The following is a 24,702-nucleotide window of genomic DNA, read 5'->3' on the forward strand; positions in this document are numbered from 1 at the left end:
CGACACTTAAAAGAAGTTGAAGTAAGTTCATAGGGAAAGAGAACTTTGAAAAACTGAGAATCTGTTTCTTTTGTAAGAAAAGAAAAAGATTTGTCGTTTTTAACAACTTACGAGTAGATGGCGGTTCCACTCTTTTCACTCTAGTTTTTTACAACATAATATATCAGAACACTTAATTGGAGGTAAAAATTGATTTTTCTCACTTTTTTTTTATTTATAAAAACAATTGTCTATCATTTTCATTTTTCCTTTTTCCTTTTTCCTTTTTCATCGGTTGGATTATGAAATCACTTTTTACATTTGAGACGAAGGAAGGATATGAAGCTTTAGGGAGAAGATAAATAGTTCTATACATATTATTAAGATTGTTATTTTTAATTTGAGAATATTTATTATTCAAATTACAGTTATTCGCAACATAGGTCATTGTGTAATTTATTTTGGAGTTTTTTTAATATTAAATAGGAATCTAAGAGAGAGTGTACATTAATTATTTTGAACTAAAATTTAGCTACAATCTTAAAACTTTTATATAATGGCCATTTTCCCACAGAATCAACACTCAAAAGTCCCCTAAGGTTACAACGACAGATTAAATGAAGAAACTTGGAGCCAAATGTTGCCCAGGATGCAGGAGAAACAAAGCTGAAACTATAATAGACTACAGGAACTTGGAGATTGAATCAGAGCGATTGCGAACAGTATTCCGACATTTGGATCAAACGATGAAGAAAAAAAACATTTTGTCCGGTCCAGCATGGAATGTTCAGCCCTCATTCCACAAGCTTTGCAGCACCTTCCAATATCTCATACAAGAAGGGTTTACATGGATTGCGCGAAGAACCCATCTCAGAGGAGACTGACATAACTCAACCCTCAACTGATCAGGACCAACTTTCGACTGTTTTGCAAGCAGATGCATTTGAAACAAGAGCTCCGCAGGCCTCATATCTGTCACAAACATGGAGAACTTCATACAGTTATCAAAGTCTATTATGCATATTTCCCTATAACAGATACTCCTTTAGAAAGTATTGTCCTTGAATAATCAATTACCCAAACCCAGTAATTCCATAATCCATACTGGACGATACAATATAGTTTCTTCTATGAAGAAATATTTATATATTTAAATCGCTTATTATGGAAGACTAATTGAATAACTTTGTAGGGGACAGAAAACTAGACAGGAAACTAAGTGAATAGACAAAGTAGTGTCAATCTAAACGCGTGACAGAAGATTACCTCACCCCCTCAATGAAAAAGGCCACAATAATCATCTTAAATAAAAACTTAAAAAAAAAAAAAAAAAAAGTAAAATAGACGGAAAACGACAGTTATATAGATGAACCTGGTGGCCACGAGAACCATTCAAAACGAAGGCCTGACTCCCAATTTTCTTTCAAACCAAGACTCCCTTCTGCTTGAGCCAGTGTGATCGAGACCATTGGTATTGGAACAACGGAAATTACTTGAGCTTTAAGGAGGCTGTTCACAGCCAGCCTCAAGAAATGAGGACTGCAAAGCTGCCTTGCAAGTTCCATGCAGGTTACACCTGAGTTCATTAGGGATTCAATTATATAAACAAGCACAGCACTAATGAAAACCTGAAGAAATGAGATTAAAAAGACTGAAGGGTTAATGAATCCATAAGATTGGATGACAATTCATGTAGAAGGAAAACAAATAATTTTAGAAAGAAAAATCTAAAAGACTGGAAGTGCAGAACATAGCAACACAATCGCCGCATAGAACATATGAAAAGCATTTCGAAAGAAATAGCTTGCATTTTAAAGTCCTCTTGACAAGAAGATACCATGACAGAGGAGGAGACAGCCATCATCATGTCCCGAGGAACAAGCTTGAGCAAAATACTTCTCAGCCGCCATAAAATCCTGGCTCCAAAAAGCTATCAAACCATCCACCAGACCAGACACGGGCATTACCACGTGTTGCAGATCCTTGCTCTCTACTGATCCTTTCTTGAAACTAAGTTCTAAGCTATTGGATTCAACATGAAGCTCATATCGAGATGCAATGAATTTAAGACATACCCATCCAAGATAGTTATCTGTCTTTAAATCCAAACATTTTATGAATTCATTACGGAGGTTGTTAGAATCATTTTCTGCAGCATAGGCTCGGCACAGTAACAAATGTGCATAAAAAAGATAATTGTCTGGAAGTGAAATAGAGGAAGCAGCTTTGGCATAGTTGATGCATTTAATTTGGTCATTGCCTTGTAAACTGATCTCAGATGCACAAAGTAGCAGCTGAAACTTTTTATATTGATGAGATGTATCTTTATTAAAATATGGCTCATTGGAAAAGGCAACCAAGATTAGCCGCTCAATAGTTGCACGTAGATGACAGGGAAATCTTTCTTCACGTGCCTTCTGCAGAATGTTTAGTATAAGAAGATATCGAGCATCATAATTCCATGGGTCTTGACGTAAGCATCTGTAAACGAGGTAAAATAAAATATTTATTTCTCCAAGTTTGCATAAACGCTAGGTTCTAATAATACAAAAATATGAGAGCATTAATATCCATGTAATCAAAAGCTAATATTAAAATTATTCTCAAATGATCCATACCCCTTTTATTTGTTTTAGAATATTCCATCACAAGTAAGGATAGAGTGTCAACCAACAGCCCTGTAGAGGAGCAGAGATGCCTTAACCTTTGAGCTAACTCAGGTTGGCAATCCACATGCCTATTAGAGACTTAATAAGAGCTCCATTCTCTTTCTTGTGATCATTACTATAAATATTCATGTCGGTTAGACTATTTGACTCACATGCCCAGTCACCCAGAAAACAAAAAACAGCAAAGATATTTGCAACAATTATATCAATGTTGACAATAAAAAGCCACCTAATATTGAAAGGAACCACAAGAATCCGACTTTAATCAAATGATGGCATTCCTTGACTTGATCATCATTTTTTAGAAACAAACATTGATGCTTTGACCTATTTATCTTAATTGAACCATGGTGCGTATGAACAATATCATCATCAATTTTTGAAAAAACAAAGGTTCAAGTCCATTAGAAGTAAAGCAACTTTACTTTTGAAGTTGTCGAATGGTCCCAATTCCATTCTGACACTGGTATGAACATGTTGGGAAAGAAAACCTCGGATGACTCGTGCCGATTGTATAGCAGGCCACAGCTCCAGCACCGTGAATTTCATATGCAGATTTCAGACCTTTGTTCTGTTGGTCAAAACCATACAACATGTTGCAGCACCTAGTAGCTGTGTGATTGTCATCTCTTTCTTCGTTGGATAGCAAAAGATAACCAAGCAGGTTCCTGTTTGAAACATGTCGTTTAGAGACAAATCCAGAGGGGCATTAACTAAACATAAACCTAAAGATAATCACGAAAACAAGCAAAGACGGAGGGGCATTTAATAAATATGAACCTAACAAGAATCCGCTAAAACAAGCCAACAATGGGCAGACACAAGTCACTAATAACAGAAGAAGACATCATGCAAATAAAACACATTACCACACATTTCCAAAGTAGGATTTGAATAGCAAATAATCCAGCCAAGAAGAAAAGTCTATTTGCTGGACCTTCCAGCGGCAGTATCTAACAAGCTGAAACACACGTCTAATGAAATGCTTTTATACCAATCAAAAACTATGGTGAAATAATGTTTGGCGGTAAACAATCAAGTTGAAAGTTAATCTTATAGCATTATAAGTGGATACAAGGTTAGGGTTCATGGAAACACTCTCACCTTAATCCTCTCCTCTTTCCCCTTCGTTTTTTCAACTTTAGCCAATTCTCGATTTTTCAAGCTTAATCTGTTTCATTTCACTGAATTTTTCAATCAAGCACCATCTGTCTGAATTACTAGTTCCAAGGCCAGTTTCTCTGTTAATTTTTCTTCGTATGAAATTAAGCAGTTATTGTGCAGAAATAAGTACTTCAGCATTTGGTTCAAAGGAGAATGTCTTTAGGTAGAAGATGGAAAACAAGTTGGTATCCCCCTTCTTTTATCATCTTTGTTGCCTTGAAAACTCCATGGTTGAAATGTGAATTTGCAATTTTTTAAAACAAGATAGAGAGGTAAATGGAACCATTTGTGTACAGAAAAGGCAATCATCTTCAAAATGGATTATAGAATGTGCTGTGTGGCCAAACTCGGGGGGAATAAAGATAATCCAAGTTCCTGCTGGAAATCTTAAGAAAGGGAAGCTAACTTTTTGGGCCATGTTAAAAAACTTCGTGGAGAACTATGTGAGAATAGTCTCTCGTTTTCTAGTGGTCAGGAAAAGTTCAACTGCAGATATGTGATATTAATAGAGTGTCGTGTGTGGATGCTGTAAGAGGGATCTCAGAGTCTAAATATACAATTATAGAGATTATAGCTCCAGATACCCTGAAAGGTAACTATGACTTGTGAATCTACAGATAATTTCGATCATATTGCGTAAGGAAAGAAACTGAAAAGGTAGAGTTATACTGGAAATCAATTATGCTGATCTCTAAATTGAACGCTAAAGATGATTGGAGGGAATCAACCAGACTTTAGAAATCATTTTGAAGCTACATTTTCTATTAATCCATCCATGGCAGACAAAAAGCTTTGGTTCAAATGAAAGATGGAAGGATTTTATGTGGCCTTGAACCAAATGGTAAACCTCTGTCCGTAGGTCATTCTCATTTGAAATTTGAGAAATGGTTGGATGAGAAGCATAGCAAACCGGAGTTTATCATTAGTTATGGAGGGTGAACTAATATTATAAACTTACCTTTGAAGTATATATAATTCCATTGATGTATGAAACTACAAAAAAATGGAGAAAATTTCCAATCCAAAAGAGTTACCACAGACATCCCCAATTGGACAAAAGAAAAGAAATGCTATAACAGATAATAAAAATAAAAAAATAAAAAAAATCAATTCACACCAAGATAAAGCAAGGAAAAGAACCCTTAAAAAAAGACAGGATAGGTTCAATTGTGAACATTGATCTTCATTATAAAATAGATCTACCTCATCAAACTACTGTTGGGGTATGCATGAAGAGCTTTTCGAAGATGCATCACTCCACTATGGAATCCCAGGCAGTTATCCGTTTGATGTTTGATCTGTCCAACCAAAAAGAATGGTATCTAAGTCACTGTGTTAACACAAATCAGAAAATGTAAGAGACACATGTTTCAACAGCGAGAATTAAAGCCAACCAGCTTAGAAAGTGCAATCAAAATGTGCATTTTAGTTATCTCTTCATGAGACTGGAGGCAGGAACGGCAGCTTAGAACAATGGAGTCAAGCCGATCACACCCATCAATGGCATGAATAGCAGCCACTACAAAGCTCACTTTTGAACTCCGGAAAAAATGGGTTGGCATCTTCATGATACTGTTGATTGCGGAATCCAATCCAGATATTGAATACAACAATCTGCATATGAAACCAACAGATGCAGCAGTACGTGTTTTTTCCATGGTAGAGATGCAAGAAGCAAGGGTTCTCACGGTGCTAAGGGCCTGGTCATTCTTTCCTAGTTTCCATAATGAGAATGCATACACCTGCAGACCTTCAATGTCGAGTATGCCTGGAACCACCAAAAACTTCAAATCTCTGACACAGTTTGTTAGAGATTTCTCACTTTTATAACGAAAAACTGAAAAGATTTAGCTTCCATGAAAAGTTTCATTTTTTTGTTAAAAAAACAGAAGTAAGCCAAAATCAGAACCTTCTTTACTCAAATTTTCATATTCCTGCGAAGCTTCAAAGAAATTTCCTACCTGCACAAAAGAAAAAGCAGTTCAGAGAAAGAAAAATGTTCCATCTATGGATTAATGTCGGACATTTCTCCATCTCCAAGAGTAGTAATAGATAGAGAAAAATAGTACGGTTCTAGGTTTCATGGTACACACAGATGTACAGGTCCAAAAAGAAAATTAGTAAACTTCACCATGCAGAGTGATCTGGCTAAGTTGATGGATATATCTCTGACATGAGACCTTGGAACTCTATCTGAAAAATGGCTAGTCGTGAGGTGTGCTAGACGATAAGCAGCAACAGCAGATTGATAATCCAATTGTGCCTCAAAAGCTAGTCCATTTAGATTATAGGATTCAGGGTAACAAGGTGCAAGTTGAACAGCCTGACGTATGCCTCCGAACACCTTGACATAAAAGAAAAATCCATTAAGGCACTCTGAAGCAAAAAAGGTTATCAAGTAGAATTTCATCTATCACTTGACAATAATCAGACCTGTGGAGATGAAAGATGGCATGCCTGCAGAGAAAGCTTGGCAAGTCCAATTTGAAATTCCGGCACCTACAAGGATAGTGCTTTTAGAACATTTTTTGTAGACAAAACACCAAGAGCCAACAGCTGCACAACAATCGAAAAAAATATATATATATAAAAAGTCTACAAAAGAATGTTAGAAAGAATAGTTTTTTCTTCCTTTTTTATGTTTCCAAAGTTATCCAGGCATTTAAAAATTAAATAGTTAATACTAAAACAGAGTACTTGATTTCATTTCTCTTAAAACTGAATCAATTTAAGCAAACCCTTTCAACAGATCGGTTTCAACGCTACTATATTGATGGTATTAGAGACAGTAAAATTACTGGTAGTATTGATGCAGCTCTCAAACAGCTCTCAAATGCTTCATCTGATGTGGACTCCCTGTAAAGTAAAAACTTCATAGGTAAAAGGGTGATATGCTACTCACAAAATGCATCCAGTACAACATCCATATTTTCTTCATGATGATAAACACCTCAAAAGGAACATTTATATATCACCTAATATTCAAATCAGCCGACATGCCAGCCCAAGGTATTGCCAGAGATGGATCTATACTTCTGGCATAATTAAATGCCTGTCTTGCCAATTGCATCTCTCCCCTATTCCTGTATAGCTGTGTAAAGAAATGAGCAAGAAACGTAGAAGAGATCCAAGTTTAGGAACAACAAAATATTCATGATCATTAACTCAAGTATGATGTGCATGCTCCAACCAAACGGTTTCTAATCACATCCAATTCTCTCAATGTATTACAACAAAATATTTGATTCACAAAGATCGATCCCCCAACTGAAGAAGGTTCTTCAGAACTACCACTTGCCACAAACTTACAAATAGATAGGAAAAAATTGCCCAGCTGACTTCCCTAGCAGAATAGATATGTGATCAACCATTAAGCACGTCTATGAACTAACTACTTTCATAAAAGAAAGGAGACATGTGCCAAATATTCTCTCAATGCGGTGATACAGTTCTCAGTAGGACCAGAAAGGTGCATTGGGAGTATAGGTGTAGATCATATCACCGAATATTTTATTTTGAAATATTTCTTAAGTTCATTTTCTTTTTTCCCTTTCTTTCTATCCTTTTTTGGACAGGAAACAGAACAACTCAATCTAAAAATAAAAAAATAAAAAATAAAAAGCAAAACATATAATGGGAGATAAGGAGTCTCCCTAGGAAGAGGGGTCGCTAAGAACCAGCCTGGTCCAAGTTAATCCAGAGAAAAGAAAATTTACAAAATTTCCTTGAACGGCATTCCAAAACAAGACTGTCAGGGAAATTGAAAGATACAGTATAATTCATTGTAGGAACCCAGTTGTTTTCTGAAAGAAACTTCTCGTGTGAGAATTCAATTTACATTTTAGTAGAAACTCATTGTAGGAAAGTAAAGTTTTGTCTTAGTAGTGTTTAAACCCAATGTAAAAGGCATGTAGAATATAATTTATATGGTAAGATTTGGATAAAAAAAAAAATGAAGCCTCGATGGTTAATAACATGCATTTGAAAAAAAAAATCAAGTAACATCTTCGATTTCAACTAATGAATTTAAAACAATACAGGTTCCTTGGAGCCTCGCTCGTGGCAGGTTAAATATCATGGACAGAGGAACCCTCGAATATCTTTATCTCTCAAGTATGCTTAATGCGCATAAACAGTGATAAATCTCCTAGTCACCTTTTCCTTTATTACAACTTTAATTTTAGGTGTTGGAACTTCATGTGCCAACATTCAGATCTTACGTGGTGTGCTCATAAAATATAAAGATTTAGAAATGCTCTCAAGCTGATGGTCTAAAGATAAAGCTAGAGTTTTGTGGTCATGTCCTCGCAGTGCTGCCATTTGAATCCTTTAGAAAGAATTAAACTCAAAAATATTCTCAAATAAATTTGATTCTTCAGTAAATTTTTGCAACTACATACTGTAGACAACCTCTTAGATTGGAGTGCTCTTAACGTTCCTCCTGTAGTACCCCCTTTCTATTTGATAAACTTAACTTGAGGCCTTTTGTGAGATTCCTCCTTGGCATAGGTACCCTTGTCCCACGGCTTTTAGGTTGCTTTTGTCTGGTCTGTTTTAATATTCCTCTCTGTTTCTCATTATGTAGGTGTGTTTTCGTATAAATATGGCACCAAAATCGAAAGATGGAAAAAAAAACAACTTCGACCATTAAACTCATCAAATTCTATCAATTTTAACTTTAAACTTTCAATTTCATCAAATTAATCTCAATATACAAGTATTGCAACCTTAATCCTATGTACTATTTTAACACATGAAAAAGTTTTCGCTTCAAAAATCACTCAAACATGTATGACATGAAATTGATAAAGCTTTAGAGAAAATATTATTGGAGCTAAAAAAATGATGAAAGGTATGAATTTTGGAGAAATTAGTCAATGGTTAATCAGTGTATAATCGAACTTAAATTAATGAATTTATGAAGGTTTTTACATTGTCTTCTACTAAAATTGTAGGCAAAGTAGTGAAAATTGAACTGAGGGTAAAAATTAAAGCACTTACCTATACGATCAAATTTGATAAAATTAATTTGATAAAATTGAAAGTTTAGGGTCTAATTGACAAAATCAAACCTGATAAGTTCAGAGTCAAAATTGATTCTTTTTTTCCAATGGTAAATGTCCCAATCATAATCTTGAGAATAAGAACCCAAATTGTACGAATTCACGGCCAAGAAATTAAGAAGTAAAAATCCGATGCTTCAAGGAAAGATTAAAAAATTAAAACTAAAATTAAACAATTATTTGAGAAAACAGAAACTTGAATTGAAAATCTCAAATTTGTCGAATATATTAGCATTTGCACTACGCCCACAGACATCAGGCTTCCAAAAAAACTTGAAGCCAGAAACTCGATGTTCTATTGTGGAACTTAGATGACCTTGACTTGAGATAAGCTAATGGAAGACCAGCTAATTAAGAATGAGAAATTCTAAGAAATTAATCGAAGGATGACGCCAGATATTTCTCAGTATGGTCACTTTTCAAGGATGTAAACGCCACTAATCAAAGGAGAAAGATAACAAAGTACGCCTAGATCGTACTAACCATCCAAGGGTGTTTCTCATATCCCTCACTTCTTTCTCACCCAAAGAGTCGTTTTAAAATTACAAACCTAAGACAAAAGGTACCGCGTTATTGACTTTTGGCTGCAAGGGACACACCTCTAATCAAACTACAAAAACACACAAGGGAATGGGCTCTGACATAGAGGACTTTTTATCAAGCCCGATGTCGGACTCCAGTCCATCCCCTCCCCAACCCACCCTACCAAGCAGATTCCCCCTCTTTGCCAGTCTTCATGGAGGAACCTCTTCACCCACAGCCAAACCAAGGCCCTAAAATTTGGCTCCTCCTCATATCCCTCCTAAAGAGCCGCTATCTGCTACTTCCGCAATTCCTCCCCGCTTAACCCCACCATTTATGATAAATGCAGTCCCTACTCAAAAATAGAATTAGACCACCAAAAAATCTACCGAAGGAAAAAGGGATGTAAGAGGTTTTCAATCATCGATATGAGAAATCAACAACCAATTGTGATAATCAAGCAGCTATAAGCATACCAAAAGTTCATCATAACATCAAAAAAGCATGATGAGATTGATCGTCAATTTTATCAAAGAAAAGATAGAAAGGAAGGTTGTAGCCCTCATATATGCTCCTCCAAAACTTAGCAGCAGACATTCTCAGCAAAGCTCTTCCTTGACCCCGGTTTGAAGATTTGAAGCCCAAGGTGGGTTTAATCAACATATATTTCCCTACATGAGGGGGATTGTTGAAGCTGAGTGTTGAATCACTCTCTCCTTTAGACCCATCAGCAAAACCAATTGTTATTTATCAGATCCAGTAATTTAAATATTTATCGCACAGATTGTAATTTCCTTCCGTACCTTAATTTCCTTATCTTTCTTTTATTTACCGTCCCCTCTCTCTTAGTTTATAAGCTAGGTTTTGTATCATTTCGAAAGACACTTTGAAATAGAAAGAATTTTTGCGTACTAACATGGAAAACATTTGGTACCATCTGCTTCTAGAATTTGAGTTTCTTCCCACAGACTTCGATAACCACAGACTCTTGAAAACAAGGGTGCTCGCATATTTTCTTAAATCATTGACTCAAAAGCTGAGTGCTAACTCAGAAGACAACAGTAGATCCTTTGTTTTTTTTCTATTTTTTTTAAAGTAAGAAACCAAGCTTTCATTGAGCAAAATATAAGATTATACAGGGGCATACAAGAAGACAAACTCCACAAAAAGGAGACCTAAAAACTACAAAAAGTGACTCCAATCCAACAACATCCAACCAAGATCATAGAATCCAACCTAGTTAGTGCAGCCCACAGGGAGACGTAAAAATCTCACCACCTCCCAAATCTTATCACCCAATCTTTCTATATTTCTAAAAATTCTACTGTTTCTCTCGAGCCAAGCTCCAACAAAATAGCCACAAAAAAATAAAAACTAGTAAGCCATAAAAAAAATTCCTCCCAAAAAGACGAGCTTGGAAACAACTCCTAAACAATAGCAAACCCATCTTGAATCCAAGTCAAGCACAAACCAAACGTCTCAAACCAACAATTCCAAAAAGAACAAACAAGCTGTCATACCCACAACAAATGATACAAATCCCCATACTGTCGTCTAAAAAGTAATGCAATACTGAGGAAACAAAGCAAGCGAAGAGTGTCTCTGAACAGTCCATAGTATCAACTCTCCCATCACATGTAACACATGCAACACAAAAAAATTACCTTCCTAGAGATTTTAACCTTCCAAGTAGTGGAAAACGCATAGAAGGTTTGGGGTAGGGAAGGGCAGACAACACCTGAAACAAGGAACTACAAATAGAAACTCATACAAGAAGTGGGAGTCCAAAGCCTAGAATTGCTTCTCCCTCGAAAAACCTGGCAATTATGAAGGATAGAAAGCAGATCGACGTCTAATGCCTTTCTATCGAAAAGATTGCACTTGAAGCCCAACAGTAACAAGGAGAAGGTAACAGAGATTGGTAAAATAGAAGCCAAATATGGAACTTCTTACCTAAATGATGCTAGGAAACGTTCGTGCCTTCCCCAACAGAACATTTAATAAACGAGGAACAAGAATGAAAGACAAAGTTGATTGCTTTCCAACGGTTTTTGTTAGGCCTTTTGGTACCACCATCTATGACCCACTCAAATGGGTGTGGACCATACTGACTCGCAACCACTTTGTGATACAAAGCATCTAACCCCATGAAGAACCACCACAACCATTTCGCCCTTCACCCACCAATCCCTAGGCCTTGCCTCCCAACTCCACCGACTTATCTACCACCTCCCACTTAACCAGATGGGACAATTACTTCTCATCAAGTCCTGCCCTCAAGAAAGTTTGTATCTCTGTCAATACACTTACTCACATAGACCAGATTTTTAAAAAGATATAAGAAATAACTAAGAATCTCACTCAACATCAACTAGATAAGTATGAACCTTCCCCGTTGGTGCAGAAGGTCTTTTTTAAGGAAGACACTCTTTTGAACAGCCAGGGAAGCCTACCACCTGTTTTGTACTATGGTGTGTTGGAATAAACTTCTCAAAATTTTCGAACTCACTTGGTTTTTCCTAAAAGCAGCTCTAATGGCCTTTTTCAACTAATTTCTGAAACCTTCTTCGATGGTCAGGCCAGAATGCTCTGGTTCAATGTGGTGGTGACCATTCTTTGGAAGCTTTGAGTTGAAAGGGACACGAGCATTTTTCAACGGGTTAATGAAATATTATTTTTGTTCCATTTTGTTTCTTTTTCACTCCCTTACAGAGTTGTATCTTTGAGCATTAGTCTTTTTTCATATATTCAATGAAAAGTTAAATGTCTTGTTAAAAAATGGAGCTCGCATTATAAGAGTTTCCATGACTACAATTTTTCTTAGATTTATGCCAATTGGAAATCCATTTTGTAATCCCCTAGGCTCTTTGAAATATCTCAATCTCCTCATTGATGAATATACACGTCTCTTTTCTTCTAAAAATAACTACAATTCATTGATAAATGAAAAAGGTACTGGTACTTCAAAATTAAACTGGAAAAGGTTTTCATTAGAAAAAATGTAATATAGTTTATCTTAAAAATGTTTTGAGAGGTAAAGGAGTCTAAACATCATTTGAGATTGGGAATAAGATTGGAATAGCTACCCCGCCCAGTGGTCTAACAATCCCATAAAACTAGAGTACAATCCAAGTTTGTCCACAAGCTATGTTGCAATATCCAAAGCTATTTTGGTGGTGACATGTTCCCCAATATATATAGAGAGAGATATGAGTGTTGAATTTGCAATGAAGTGAATATGACTTTGACCAAATAGAACCAACATTTCATGAATTATGTCATTCGCAGCAAGATTTTTTTCTCTCCATTAAAGGATTTGTGGTCCCAGCTCATTTTTGTTTTGCAATTCGTTTCTCTCCAAAAACTCCACTCCATTTAATGCCTCACAATCGACATCTTCAATTTCATTTAAAAACAATAAAATAAAATAAAGAATCCTAAGATCAAAATGACACATTCTAGACGCAGCTTTAGTGAAATACCTTCCCAAGATAAGCCCAGGCTCCAGCCAGCGATCCATCCAACTGTAATGCTCTTATAAAAGCATGTTGCTTCAACGCATCATGGTTAGAGATGCATCCCATTGCCACCCAAAATTCATGATTGTCACCCTCGAGCATCAAGGCCCCTAATGTCATCTTTTCAGATATCTGCCTGAGAATCTAAGAAAGTGAACATCCAACAAATATTGTGGCATCAAAATAGTAGAGAGTAAATAGATGTAATACCAGGAATTGAATTCAGATCCAGAATCACCATTCAAAGTTGAAATAATATCTAAAGTAATAGCAATATCTGTGTAAATGTTAGCTTCCCACGGAGCCAAGTGTAGAGCTTGCTGATAGGAACATTTGGCAGACAATAAAGCCAAACTGCGAGTCTGTTTCCAGGAAAGGATAGAAGTTCTAAAAGATTCTGCACATAGCCCCCAGTCCTCTTCCATCCATGGATAGCATTTTGCATACGTATGCTAAACAAGACAATATAATTCACATCATATGCTTTGTCATGTTAGTATACAAATATAATGGATCATTTTATGCAAATATTAGCATTGGAACAATGTTTGAGAAGGTTTCTATTATTTACACATTGAAGCTTGGCTTAGAGAAGGCTCAAATCTGAGCTTCAAAATTTATAGATCATAAGAATCTTACACCTACAGATGAAGTCACAGCCAATGGCTTAAGCGTGAGAGCACTAAAGCAATAGCTCACAAGAGCTTAAGCCCAAGGTGAAAAAAAAACACAATTTTTTTGATGCGCACACTAGAAAAATGTATATAATTCTTTCATGTTATTATTCATGAAAAAAAAAAGATCAGACATTCGAGGTTTTTTAAGAAATTTAAAGAAAAAAAGGATATACAACTCTATTAGAAGGAACCAAGTACGACTCAATTAATGTTAAACGAATAATAACAATGGTTTGTTTATCTATAAAAACATTAAAAAAAAATGTCGAACAATACTAAAAGTAAAAAACAGAATGAGTTGTAGTAATCCAGTCCGTTGCTTCTTTTACCATCAAATGCCAAAAAGAAACATTGAAAATAAAAAATTTAATGACGTTTTAAAATTTTTATTTAAGTGACAATTAATAAATTTTATTTCTTTCTTTTTTTACTTTTATAAAACTACCATGTTCGGTAAGACCTAATTATACATTTTTATGATTTTATTATTAATGTTTTATTTTTAGGATTTAATTATTGATGTTTTTTTAATGTGAATTGAGGTTTACAACTCGGACTGCCTCAAAAGTTGGCCCCTCTTCGAGAATAAAAGCTCCCAAGGTTACCTTGAGCCTTCAAAAGCATTGATGGGAAATGGGAACTATAGCCCTTCAAAAGGTAAGCTTTCAAAAACATAACTTCAGACGGAAACAAAACCAACTGACTAAACACCTTAAGATAGCCGTGCATACCTGAATATCTCCAAGCAACTTCCAGATACACGACAAGTTCCCAGCTAAATATGTACTTCCTCTTGCAACTTTAGATGCTTCCTAAAATCAAAAAATAAATATAGTAACAACAGAAAACGAGTTAAAGGGGAATATCCCTTAGATACAAGATAACAAACCTCTAACAGAAAGGATGCCCATTTAAACGCCCCCCTATTAATGCATTCCTTTGCCAAACCAAGCAGCCCTGAAGAGAGCCCAAATTGTGCAGTAATACTTTTAGGTGATATCTCTAGAGCTCGCTGAAAGTGTTCAACTCCCTTTTCAAATTTGTTAAGCATCATGACCAAATAAAATGAGTAACTTGGGAAACGTACAAGAACTTCAAAAGCATATAAATCTCTGATTAAATAAAAAAGCTCAATTCCAAGGAAATCCAAATATACTAAATCAACGTCGAGCCAACTCACCATATAATTCCCAAATCACCCGAAATCAAATGTTAGGTTTTGAAAGGCAAAAAGAAATATATCTTATTCATTTAAGAAAATGCTCAAATAACCCAACAATGTATACTAAATCCATGCAGAGCCAACTCACCATATAATTTCCCAATCACTTTAAGTCATATGTTAGGTTTTGAAAGGCAACAAAAATATCTTATTCATTTAAGTACAGCGATGTATAACTTCAGCAATCATACTCCAATTCTAAATATTTTCATAAAAAATAAAATATTAAAAAAAATTGAATATTAAGGCAGGTTCTTCAGGGAGAGCTAGTTAACGTATTCTCCAGGCAACAACCATACTCATAGGTGAACAAAAGGTACCATAGCAATGATCGGAAGATTGCAACCTGTAAATACAAGTATAGCAGACAAGTCTTACTTTTTTGAACAAACCAAGCATCAAGAAGATATTTCCACTCTCAACCCAAGCAAGAATTCTATCTCCTTCAATTTCAATGGCCCGTGCATATGACTGTTAGAAGGACAAATAATGCCAGCTTTAGTGATATCTATCTCACTCCCGAAAGGAAGAGAAAATTAACTTGGTTCATGAAAATTAGAAGTTCTATATGCAAAACATACCTTAATTGCAGCAGTAAACCGGCCAAGTCGCTGATATGCAAGACCCAGGGCCTAAAACAAATAGGCTAAGCAGCATTAACTTGGCTAGATAAGTACAATGAAAGTTGATGTCAAAAAAATTAAGCTTACTTCCCACAAATTAGCACAAGAAGGATATCCTCGAATGGCATGCTGAAGACTTAAGACGGCTTCAGTCCACTTCTTTTGAAAAACCTGCCAATTGGCCAGCAGAACAATAGAGATAGGAGAAAATGGAAGGCAAAGTCAAGTTGTTTGTTCTGTTTTACAAACATAAATCTTTAAATAATATTCATAATAGCAGACTTCAATAATCGTTTATGGACTTCTGACAGTTTGAATGTAAGGTGTTATTTAAAAAAATATCATGAGTTTATTTAAGGTCAATCTATGACTGACGATAAAGTAAGTTGATGCAATAACATAATATAAAAGGGTACAATCATTTCTAATTCGTGTTTAACAAGTATAATAAGTTTCAATCATAAATTAGCCCAGTTGTTAAGGAGACAAGCTGTGAAAACTCAAATTTTTTAGTTACTGGATCCAAACTATTATATCAAACTGCACCTACCTAAATAATGAATAACCCACAGAAATGATTGAAGATCAAGCCCTAGTCCATTGTATAACTCAAGGTGCATGTAAGTTGTCTCAAACATCAATGATTATAAAATATAAGAACTTAAGATCAATTAATAAGCTTTTTCAAGATCGATCAACATTTAATATGTGGTGAATCAACATAAAACAAGAAGTCAATTAATGATGCATTGTTGAATTTTTTTAATAAGAAAATGAATGAATCCATTGAGTTTAAAGGCATATAAAAAGGGAGATGAGCTATACAAAGGCCAAAGGGTTAAAAACAGACTCCCCGTAAGCCTAAATATGTACAAGATCATATTACAAAAAGATATAGGAAGAGAGCACCAGATGGAGGCAAAGAATTTGATAGTCCCGAGCCTCCTCAAGGCTATTCAATTACTCCTTGAAGACCCTCTGATTCCTCTCAAGGGATATTCAATTGCCCTTTGAAGGCTATTCAAATGCCTAAATATGCACAAGATCATAATCACAGCCACTTTACTTGGTAATTAGGCTAATGGGCCTATAATCTGCCGATTAGCCGCTCTAAATCGTTTTGAAATGAGGCAAAAGTAGGTTTCATTCACACAATTACTAATGTTGCCCCTTTCAAAGAAGTCACGTAAGATTTTAAGAAGATCGTCTATTTTGTATTTTTTTTTCTCCAAAAATTCACCTGCATATCCGTCAGGCCTAGGGCCTTGTTTTTTCCTATCAAGGCAATGTCATTTTTAATCTCTGGTTCCACGAAAAGATGCTCCAGCTCCTCTTTTTCCTCAGGAGGTCAAGTCTTCCAATTTAATCCAGAAATGCTGTAAGAAGGGCCAGTATTCTTCATGTAAAGTTTCTTGAAACAATTAACAGACACCTCGACAATATCCTCCTCCTCCATCAAATTCTTGCCATCTCTGTCTTGAAATTTCATAATCAAATACTTTTTCCTTCTTGCATTAACCGAAAAATGAAAAAAGAGGAGTTTTCATCTTCTTCATAAAGCTGCTTGGCTTGACACTTCTGCCTCAATCTTCTTTCCTCTCTTAATAAAGTTTCAGAAAGCCTCCGCTTAAGATCTCTTATTGAATTCCGTTCTCCTTCTAAGCCCAATAATCTACTCCTTTTGGACCAGGAAAATTTACGACATTGATAATTTCATTCCCCTACGGCTGAGTAATGCCAAAAGTCTCCTAATTCCTCTATTTGATCTTTTTCTTTAGCATCTTCAACTTCCTTATCATAACAAAACCTGGCTATCCCTCACAAACCAGTTCTTTCCACCAAATATCAAAATTTGGTAAAAACTGATGATGTTGCAGCCAAAAAAATTCGAATCTAAAGGTCATCCAGCCCCAATTAAAACTTCTTGTCTCCAATCGTATGCAAAAATGGTTTGACATTATTTTGGAAAGCCTCATAACTCTCGACAACTGAAATTTCATATTCCACGCATTGTTAACAAAAAGACTCAATTAAGAACACATCACCGCACCCCTTCCACTTGACCAAATGAAATTGCCATTAGAAGGGGGGGAAGATCAATGAGACTGAGGTCGGAGGTTATCTTGTTGAACTTTCTCATATGACGAGCCATTCTACCTCCAGAGCATGCCTTAGAAGGTTCTCCCGTTATGTTGAAGTCTCCCTCCATGCACCAACATCTAGTGCAATAGCCACTGTGATTTCATAGTTCTTCCCAAGAACCCTTTTACTCATACTAGGCTCATATACTCTTGTTATCCAATAAGAAAAGCCACCAGTAAGCGTGAAATTAACGGAAATGGTATAATTACCCACCAGAGAGTCACAGGCTAAACATAAGCTACATTCCACAAAATAAAATTACACCAACGCTCCTACAGATTGCTAATAGGCACAACCAATAGCTCAAGAAATCAAAATCGATTTGATGAGCTTCTTGTCAACAAAAGAAAATTTAGTTTCATGGAGAAGAACAACATCTGGATCACAATACCTCACAAAACTCTTAACAAGACGCCTGTGATAAGTGGCATCTAGCCTTTCCTTTGTTACTTCTTTACCTTTCTTCTAACCACAATTGACTGTTGTTTTAAGGCTCCAAAGCTCCCTATTTTCTTTGACATTTGTTGTATCTGACGTCTTTTCCTGAGTTTGTAGTTTCTTCTCTTTTGGTCGCACAAAGATTTCCATGTCAAGGCTATCAAGAATAGAAACAAGGTCATTCAACCTTAGATTGAGATGAGACCATTATAAATCATCCCCAGAGCTTTTTCTTTTTCCCAAAATGTAATTAGAGCACAACCAGAAGTTAGGTCCATATCCGCATCATATGCTCCTGAGTTCTTCCCCTTTACTTTTGACAACTCTACAAAGAGATGTTTACTGATTTTCACATGTGAAAAAGATGTGTCGAAGATGAAAAGTTTTCTTTATTGAATAAACTGACTTCCCTAATTGGAAAAGTGGATTGGATTGGGCCTTCCATAGTTCTTATAGGCCTTTTCTTAGTTTTCTAGAGGATTTGGTGCAGCCTATAGAGCTTTCTTGTTCTTTGGGTGAAACCCAATTGGGTTGGGCTTCGGATGAACCACATTTTTCGTTCCTTTGGCCCACAAACTTTGAATTCGTAATCGTACTTTGATATGTTGACATGATCTAACCATCAAGAGTGCTAACACATAGGACAAGGATCTTCCTTGTTTCAGACCAAATGGCTACTTTTCCTTTTTCCTTCACATTAAGCCGCCCGGGGAGTCAAGCCATCGACTACCAACAGACATCCACGGGATTCGAACAATCTTCATCATGGAATTTTCATAGTATTGAACAGTGAAGCTACCATGAACGCCGGCCATTCTCCCCATCAGCTTTCTTATGTCATTGAAAATCAAAATCTGAACTAGGATCAAATTTCCTTCATGGGCAATTAGAGAAATTTCCATCCAAACAAGTCCACGATAATTCCTCGCAATCTCAATTGACTCCATATAGTCCCAGTAGTTAAAAAGTTTTTAGGAAGCATTGAATAAACCCACCGCATGCATCTCCCATTAAACGGAAGGTCTCCCCACGCCACATGGATAAGGAAGATTTCATACTGAAATCCATCCTCCATACAAAGGCATTTTCTCGTTTTTCTCAATATCCCATCATTCAAACTTCACGATAAAGGAACCTACCATCGTCCATCTTTTATTTGGGCACAATAATCTAGCTTTTTCTACACTGTGGCATGTGAAAAGTGCCTTGTCTAAGTGGAAAGGGTTCAAAGTACAAGATTTGTCGGTGGGTTTCACCAACGTCTACCTCAACCTAAACCAGTCATCATGAAAATTTGCATGCATTAGAATAATGGTATAATCCCATTTCAACTCAATAAATCCATCCACTTTGTCATTGTTTGAGGCTAGTTTATTTGTCTCCGTCGACTCTTCTAGATTATTCTACAAATAATGTTGTTCCTTCTCCTCCACATTTCGAGTAGATCCTTAGCTAGTTTCCACTTCTGTAAAAGGGTGCTTTATCATCTGCTTAATTGAATTTGTTGGACTGTCTTTAACTTCTAGAGCTTCAAAACAATAATGCTCTTTAATCATCCTCACTGCAAATTTACAGCCCTCTTTATTCTCTGCATATGGAATCACAATATTTTGCTTCCTTTCATTCCCTTCAAGTTTCATGATTTTAGAAACTATCCCTCTCTTGTTGCTTATCTTTTGGACCCATACATTCATTTTACCTTATCGTCTGCTTCTATAGAACTTGTGTGTGCTAGGAGCTAAGGTAAGGTCTATGAGGGTATCAAGAAGCCATAAAAGCTAGAACAAGTCAATGGTGATGTTGAATGATTTCTCCCCTCCTCTTTCCTCAATACAAAACTTCTTCTTATTTCATCCTCTATCTCAATGTAGCACAAAAACTTTGTGCTCCACCTTGATTGTAAGATGCATATTAAAAACATCACTTGATTCATAGATAAAACAAAATTGCACAAACAATGGGTGTGCATTATTGGAAACTAATCAAGGATTTACAAGATAAAGAATAATTCACCATTGATGGCATGAGGTGGATCAGTAATTTATGATTGGTTATATTGCTTACAAATCTTTCTCATTAAAGAATTGAAAATCATTTTGAGAATTTCAAAAGGGTGGTGATGAATGATGATCAACAATACTGAGGTGACAGACTAAATAGAATGAAAATAGAGAGACAACAGTCAAAAGATCAAAACCTGCAAATAGCCCAACCTCCGGAAAGCCCAAAAGGCTCGAGTTGACTTAGAGGAAGCCTCTTTGCATATAGCAACCTCTAAACTCTCCTTTCCTTCACGATGCAACAGATCACACAATGCTTCCTAATTATAATTAACAGTGAGTATAAAATTAAAACTGGCACACACAAAGCAATAGATCAAGTAAACTAGAAGGAAAGACGCACTCCAGAGTGAAAATCATGAACATCAAGACTGACAGCTCTCTGGTAGCACTTGAGAGCCCTTTCGATGTCAACAGAAAATGAGGCATAATAATCCCCTAGATATTTGAAAGCAGCAGCATTCTGAGGGTCTAGTTTCGCTGATTTCAGAAAATGATCCGCAGCAACCGCCTTATCGTGGCTTCTGCCAGTGTCCCACAGGAAAATCCCCTGCATTTCGCGTATGCATACAGGTTATACACTAAGTTCTTTATGAACGAATGGGGAGATTGAAACCAATATGTGCGAAAATTACGAGTTTGAAATGGGAGGAGGGGTCATCTGGATGAGCGTTAACTGTATCTTGCAATTGTCTTGATGTAATACAAGGGGTCCCCGATTCTCTTACATGATCTTTTTCTACTGCAACCTCTTCCTGGTACAAGAACGAAAAGGGAGAGCATTAAGAGAATAAAACAAGGTATAAACTGGGGAAGACCAAAAGAGAGAAAAAAGTGTGTTTGCATTCAACCATCTGAAAAGGAATCTTAACACTAAATACAGAAATGAACTCCAATCCAAAAGAATAAAAACCAATCTGATAGTTACAAAAAAAAAAAAAAAAACAAAAGTAACAGAGACCATTGATGTCGAAAACTATGCTTGAAACAAACAAATTCAATAATTGTAATCTCTCATTTACAAACTAAAGCCCCTTAAAATAGGCAACAAACTTTACTAACCACCTAACTACAAAACCAGTGAGCTGAAACTAAAACTGAAAAGAATGAAGAGCTAACTTAACTTGTGGAGGACTTGAAAGATTAATGAAGCCAATAAGAGTGAGGAACGGGGAGAAAATGAAGCCGAATATCACAGAAGCTGGGTGGAAATTATGTATAGGGAACCCACCTCGATGTGATAAGCTTTCTCGATTTCGGGTTCTGTAGCGGCGGGGCTGAGTCGAGGCACGTCACAGCATTCCGTCTCCTTCACCATCTGGGACTTCCGATCAGCCGAATGATCTGACGATGTAGGAGTTCAAGTGTTTGGAGGTTTTTAGAAGAATATTTTATTTGAGGCGGGTCCTTGGAGTGCAGAAGAAATACTAGAGAGGAAGAAAGAAAGAAGATGAGAAGAGGTTGTGTGCGGTGGGCTAGCGGTGCAGGCCCATTAGAACTGTGGAATCCATATCCAGGGGGAAGGTCCATAAGCTTTTTAATTTTATTTTAATTAAGAAGATAATAGAAACATTAAGTTATGGGGGCACCGGCGCAGATTAAGAATCCAAGATTCTTGGTCATCAAATGAATATTTAGATAAGCTCTGAAAAGTGAGTTTAGAGTGCAAAAGTCCAAAAGCTAAAAAAGCAAAACACCACTTACCAACAGAGGGAATCACTAAGATGCCATTCTTTTTCTGTTTCAATCAAAATAAAAATAATGGGAAGCACAACAATAATCTCTCCCTCATTTTGAATTATTAGGACCCCAATTCCATCCCCTTTGCATTTAGAAATTATTTTTTAGAAGATACTTGTGCATAAGACACAAAATTGTTTAGCACAAAATTGTTTTATTATATCATCATCATTTTTTGAAAAGAAAAGAAAAAGAAAAAAATACATATATTAGTATGGAATTAGTAGGTTAGTGGACATCTCTATCTTCCGTGAATCCGGAGAAATGATTTGAAGAAAGAAAAAGAAAGGCGATGTGGAAAGGAAAACTGATGTTTAAAAAAAACGAAAATGGGAATCGAATATTAGGAGACAGAGGAAACACAATATGAATGATACGTATTGGATTGTATTGTAAATGTATTGTACTGAGTTGGAGTGATACCGATGGATGGCCCGAGGTGGGTGGAAGTTGGAACGTGGAAGCAAACTCCCACAGGCATCTCCCACCACTTTCCTCGCAATTTTACTCAAAAAGCTTAAAACACCAAACCTTGACTTTTGTGTCCGCCCAATCCCAATCCCCAAGATTTAGAGCCCCACCACTCTGCTCCTTCAATCAAAATAACTCCTCTGCCTCCGCCTCTGCATGCATCCAGCTTGCAATTTGCTTAGCGTCTATTATTATTCGTTCTACTGCCATGCATATGCATTGTTATGCCATTTCCTCTGTCTTTCCTAAAAACTAAAAAGCACTTGGGTTCCTTATTCCTTTCTTTTCATTTCTTATATCTTATTTAGTCTTTTCCGTATGCAAATTAGTCAAGGGTGCCTTCCTTGGTGGCATGCATATGTGTGTGTGTGTGTGTGGGGTAACATCTTCTCCTCTCTTCACATACTCTCCCTCCCTTTACTATAAATACTCTCCAACTCTGCTTCGAGTTTTATACCCACTAATCTATTAACTGAAGGCCACGCCATTCCAAATCGAGAGACAAAGAGACAGAGAGATAGTGATGAATAAGGGAATGATGAGCGGCAAACCCAATTTGAGGAAGACTAGAACTTTTTTCCTGCACAAGAACCAAACCTCGATGCAGCAGGCAATCATTCCGAACCAACCAGCTGAATCCGGAGAAGAGCATAATAATCATTATATTGAGAAAGAGAGCCCCCCGGGGGCGGTGAAATTCCCAGTGTCCCCTCAGCTGATGAATGGGGAACAGATGGTCCATTTCAGTCACCCTCGACACCGCCTGTCCCGGATGTGTAATCTGAACCTGTTTACGTGCGGCGGGTGCAAGGAGTACGGCGCCGGCAACGGATTCAGTTGCCAACAATGTGATTTCCAGCTCCACGACTTCTGCGCCTTCTCCCCTCCGGCCCTCAAGGCCCACCCCTTCCATTCCCACCACCAGCTTCTCTTTTACTCCAAGCCAGGTGTGTGTGCTATATACTATACTATACATGCAGGGTTGGGCATTCATTAATTAAGTTTCTTTTATGATGCAGTGAAAGGGGGCATCATGCAGTCCAAGTGCGACATTTGCGCGAAGCCCATAAAAGGATTTGCGTTCCGATGCGGGGTGTGCAGCTTCCAGATGCACCCTTGCTGCGCGATGCTGTCCTTGGAAATGAAGATGCCATCGGTGCACCCGCACCCGCTGAGGATGGTGGGAGCAACAACATCATCAGTAGTGGAGCAGGCGAGCAGCTTGGTGGGGTGCGGGGAGTGCAAGAGGAGGAGGTCGGGGAGGGTGTACCGTTGCACGGTGTGTGATTATCAGGTGCATGCAGTGTGCGCAAAGAGCGTGAAAAACGGCCTCCGGGAGAAGGGGTACAAGGAAACCGAGAAGGCAAGCGTGCTTGGGACTGCCGCAAGACTCGCTTCTCAGGTGGTGGTTGAGTTCTTGGGAGGCATCATCGAGGGCCTCGGAGAAGGGGTTGGCGAAGCCTTAGTCCAGAACATCAATGGCAAGGCCGCCCCCACACCTCTTCATCATCGTTAATTATCTCTGCCTCCAAAACCACACACAAACATATACCTCCTTTCTACTCTTCCTCTTTCTTTCTTCCTTCCCTATGATTATTATTATTATTATCATTATTATTGTTGATTTTCTGCATCCCCTTCCTGCATATATATTATTTGAAAAATATCTACATATTATTTGGGCTAATCGTGTATTTGCCATGTGTTTTTTTTTTTTAATTAAAAAATGGATGCAGAGCAGCTAGCAGACAAGTGTTGTGTTATTTTAAGTTTGTTTCCACGTTCCATACGTATGAGTATTGGAAGTAGTGTGTGTTTTGTAATTAATGTGTAAATTATTTTAATCATTGAATCTCTTGAGCTTCAATATCAAGGTACACTTTCTTCTCCCTTTACCATTGATATGGCTGAAATTAATAAATTAAGCAGCAGCCTATGCCTAACTTCCATATCCCAAGGAATAATATTATATATTCTGTTGGCCCAACCTTTTCTTTCCCCCTTTAATTCCCACGTAAATGCAACTTGGGATCAAAATATATGCATATAAAGTTATTCAATATGGACGCCAATGGATCAAAACCTAACCTATTCCTTTATTTCCATTTTCCATCTAATTTAACGCTCCAAAGGGGAAAAAAATCCAGCAACCTGTGTGGCTCGATTATAAATAGTCGACCCCAACCCTCTTCTTGCACAGGTACACAACCCCACACCAGTTCTTAGGCCATCAAACTTATGAGTTAAATTTAAGAGATAATATTTAGATATTTTAAAGATGAGTGTAATGCTTGAAGCAAATCTAAATTCTCTCCACAACTCTGCACAATCTAGTTTAACACAAGATCGTCTTATGTTAAATACTCTTAATCTTAATTTTGAAATTATGATTAAGATTGAGGAACTAAAAAAGA

At 36.8% G+C, this 24,702-nt stretch overlaps 2 protein-coding genes across 3 annotated transcripts; one reads left to right on the forward strand and one right to left on the reverse strand.

Annotated features, from left to right (window-relative positions):
- Positions 1-506: 506 nt before the first annotated feature.
- Positions 507-21,533, reverse strand: LOC111784741 (Tetratricopeptide repeat (TPR)-like superfamily protein). 2 transcript variants are annotated; one of them, XM_087124972.1, is made up of 22 exons: positions 21,309-21,533; positions 20,713-20,832; positions 20,421-20,627; positions 20,215-20,337; positions 15,525-15,608; positions 15,396-15,446; positions 15,193-15,285; positions 14,482-14,604; positions 14,324-14,404; positions 13,126-13,367; positions 12,880-13,051; positions 6,788-6,903; positions 6,611-6,668; positions 6,246-6,311; positions 5,944-6,156; positions 5,722-5,773; positions 5,207-5,580; positions 5,016-5,110; positions 3,074-3,316; positions 1,817-2,460; positions 1,352-1,555; positions 507-951 (listed from the first exon to the last, which is right to left on the reverse strand). In XM_087124972.1, the coding sequence occupies exons 1-22, from the start codon at positions 21,393-21,395 to the stop codon at positions 767-769; spliced, it is 3,633 nt and encodes a 1,210-aa protein (XP_086981098.1). In that variant the 5' UTR covers positions 21,396-21,533; the 3' UTR covers positions 507-766. The 2 variants fall into 2 exon arrangements, with proteins under 2 accessions (XP_086981098.1, XP_086981097.1); XM_087124971.1 differs by having other exon boundaries at positions 14,482-14,622.
- Positions 21,534-22,708: 1,175 nt separating this feature from the next.
- LOC111784745 (Cysteine/Histidine-rich C1 domain family protein) lies at positions 22,709-24,237 on the forward strand. Its single transcript, XM_023665356.2, has 2 exons — positions 22,709-23,235; positions 23,308-24,237. Exons 1-2 carry the CDS (start codon positions 22,812-22,814, stop codon positions 23,802-23,804), a joined length of 921 nt encoding a protein of 306 aa, XP_023521124.1. The 5' UTR covers positions 22,709-22,811; the 3' UTR covers positions 23,805-24,237.
- Positions 24,238-24,702: the final 465 nt, after the last annotated feature.

The sequence above is a fragment of the Cucurbita pepo genome, chromosome 6 (assembly GCF_057944985.1).
Source record: "Cucurbita pepo subsp. pepo isolate OVF chromosome 6, ASM5794498v1, whole genome shotgun sequence".
Lineage (NCBI taxonomy): Eukaryota > Viridiplantae > Streptophyta > Magnoliopsida > Cucurbitales > Cucurbitaceae > Cucurbita > Cucurbita pepo.

Excerpts from the sequence above, each read along its gene's own strand:
- LOC111784741 (XM_087124971.1), bottom strand. The coding sequence starts at position 21,395 with ATGGTGAAGGAGACGGAATGCTGTGACGTGCCTCGACTCAGCCCCGCC. Across the intron at positions 15,286-15,395 it reads GGTTTACTGCTGCAATTAAG|TCATATGCACGGGCCATTGA; the intron begins GTATGTTTTGCA and ends TCCTTCTAACAG. Across the intron at positions 3,317-5,015 it reads CCCAACAGTAGTTTGATGAG|GAACCTGCTTGGTTATCTTT; the intron begins GTAGATCTATTT and ends TGTTTCAAACAG.
- LOC111784745 (XM_023665356.2), top strand. The coding sequence starts at position 22,812 with ATGAATAAGGGAATGATGAGCGGCAAACCCAATTTGAGGAAGACTAGA. Across the intron at positions 23,236-23,307 it reads TCTCTTTTACTCCAAGCCAG|TGAAAGGGGGCATCATGCAG; the intron begins GTGTGTGTGCTA and ends TTTATGATGCAG.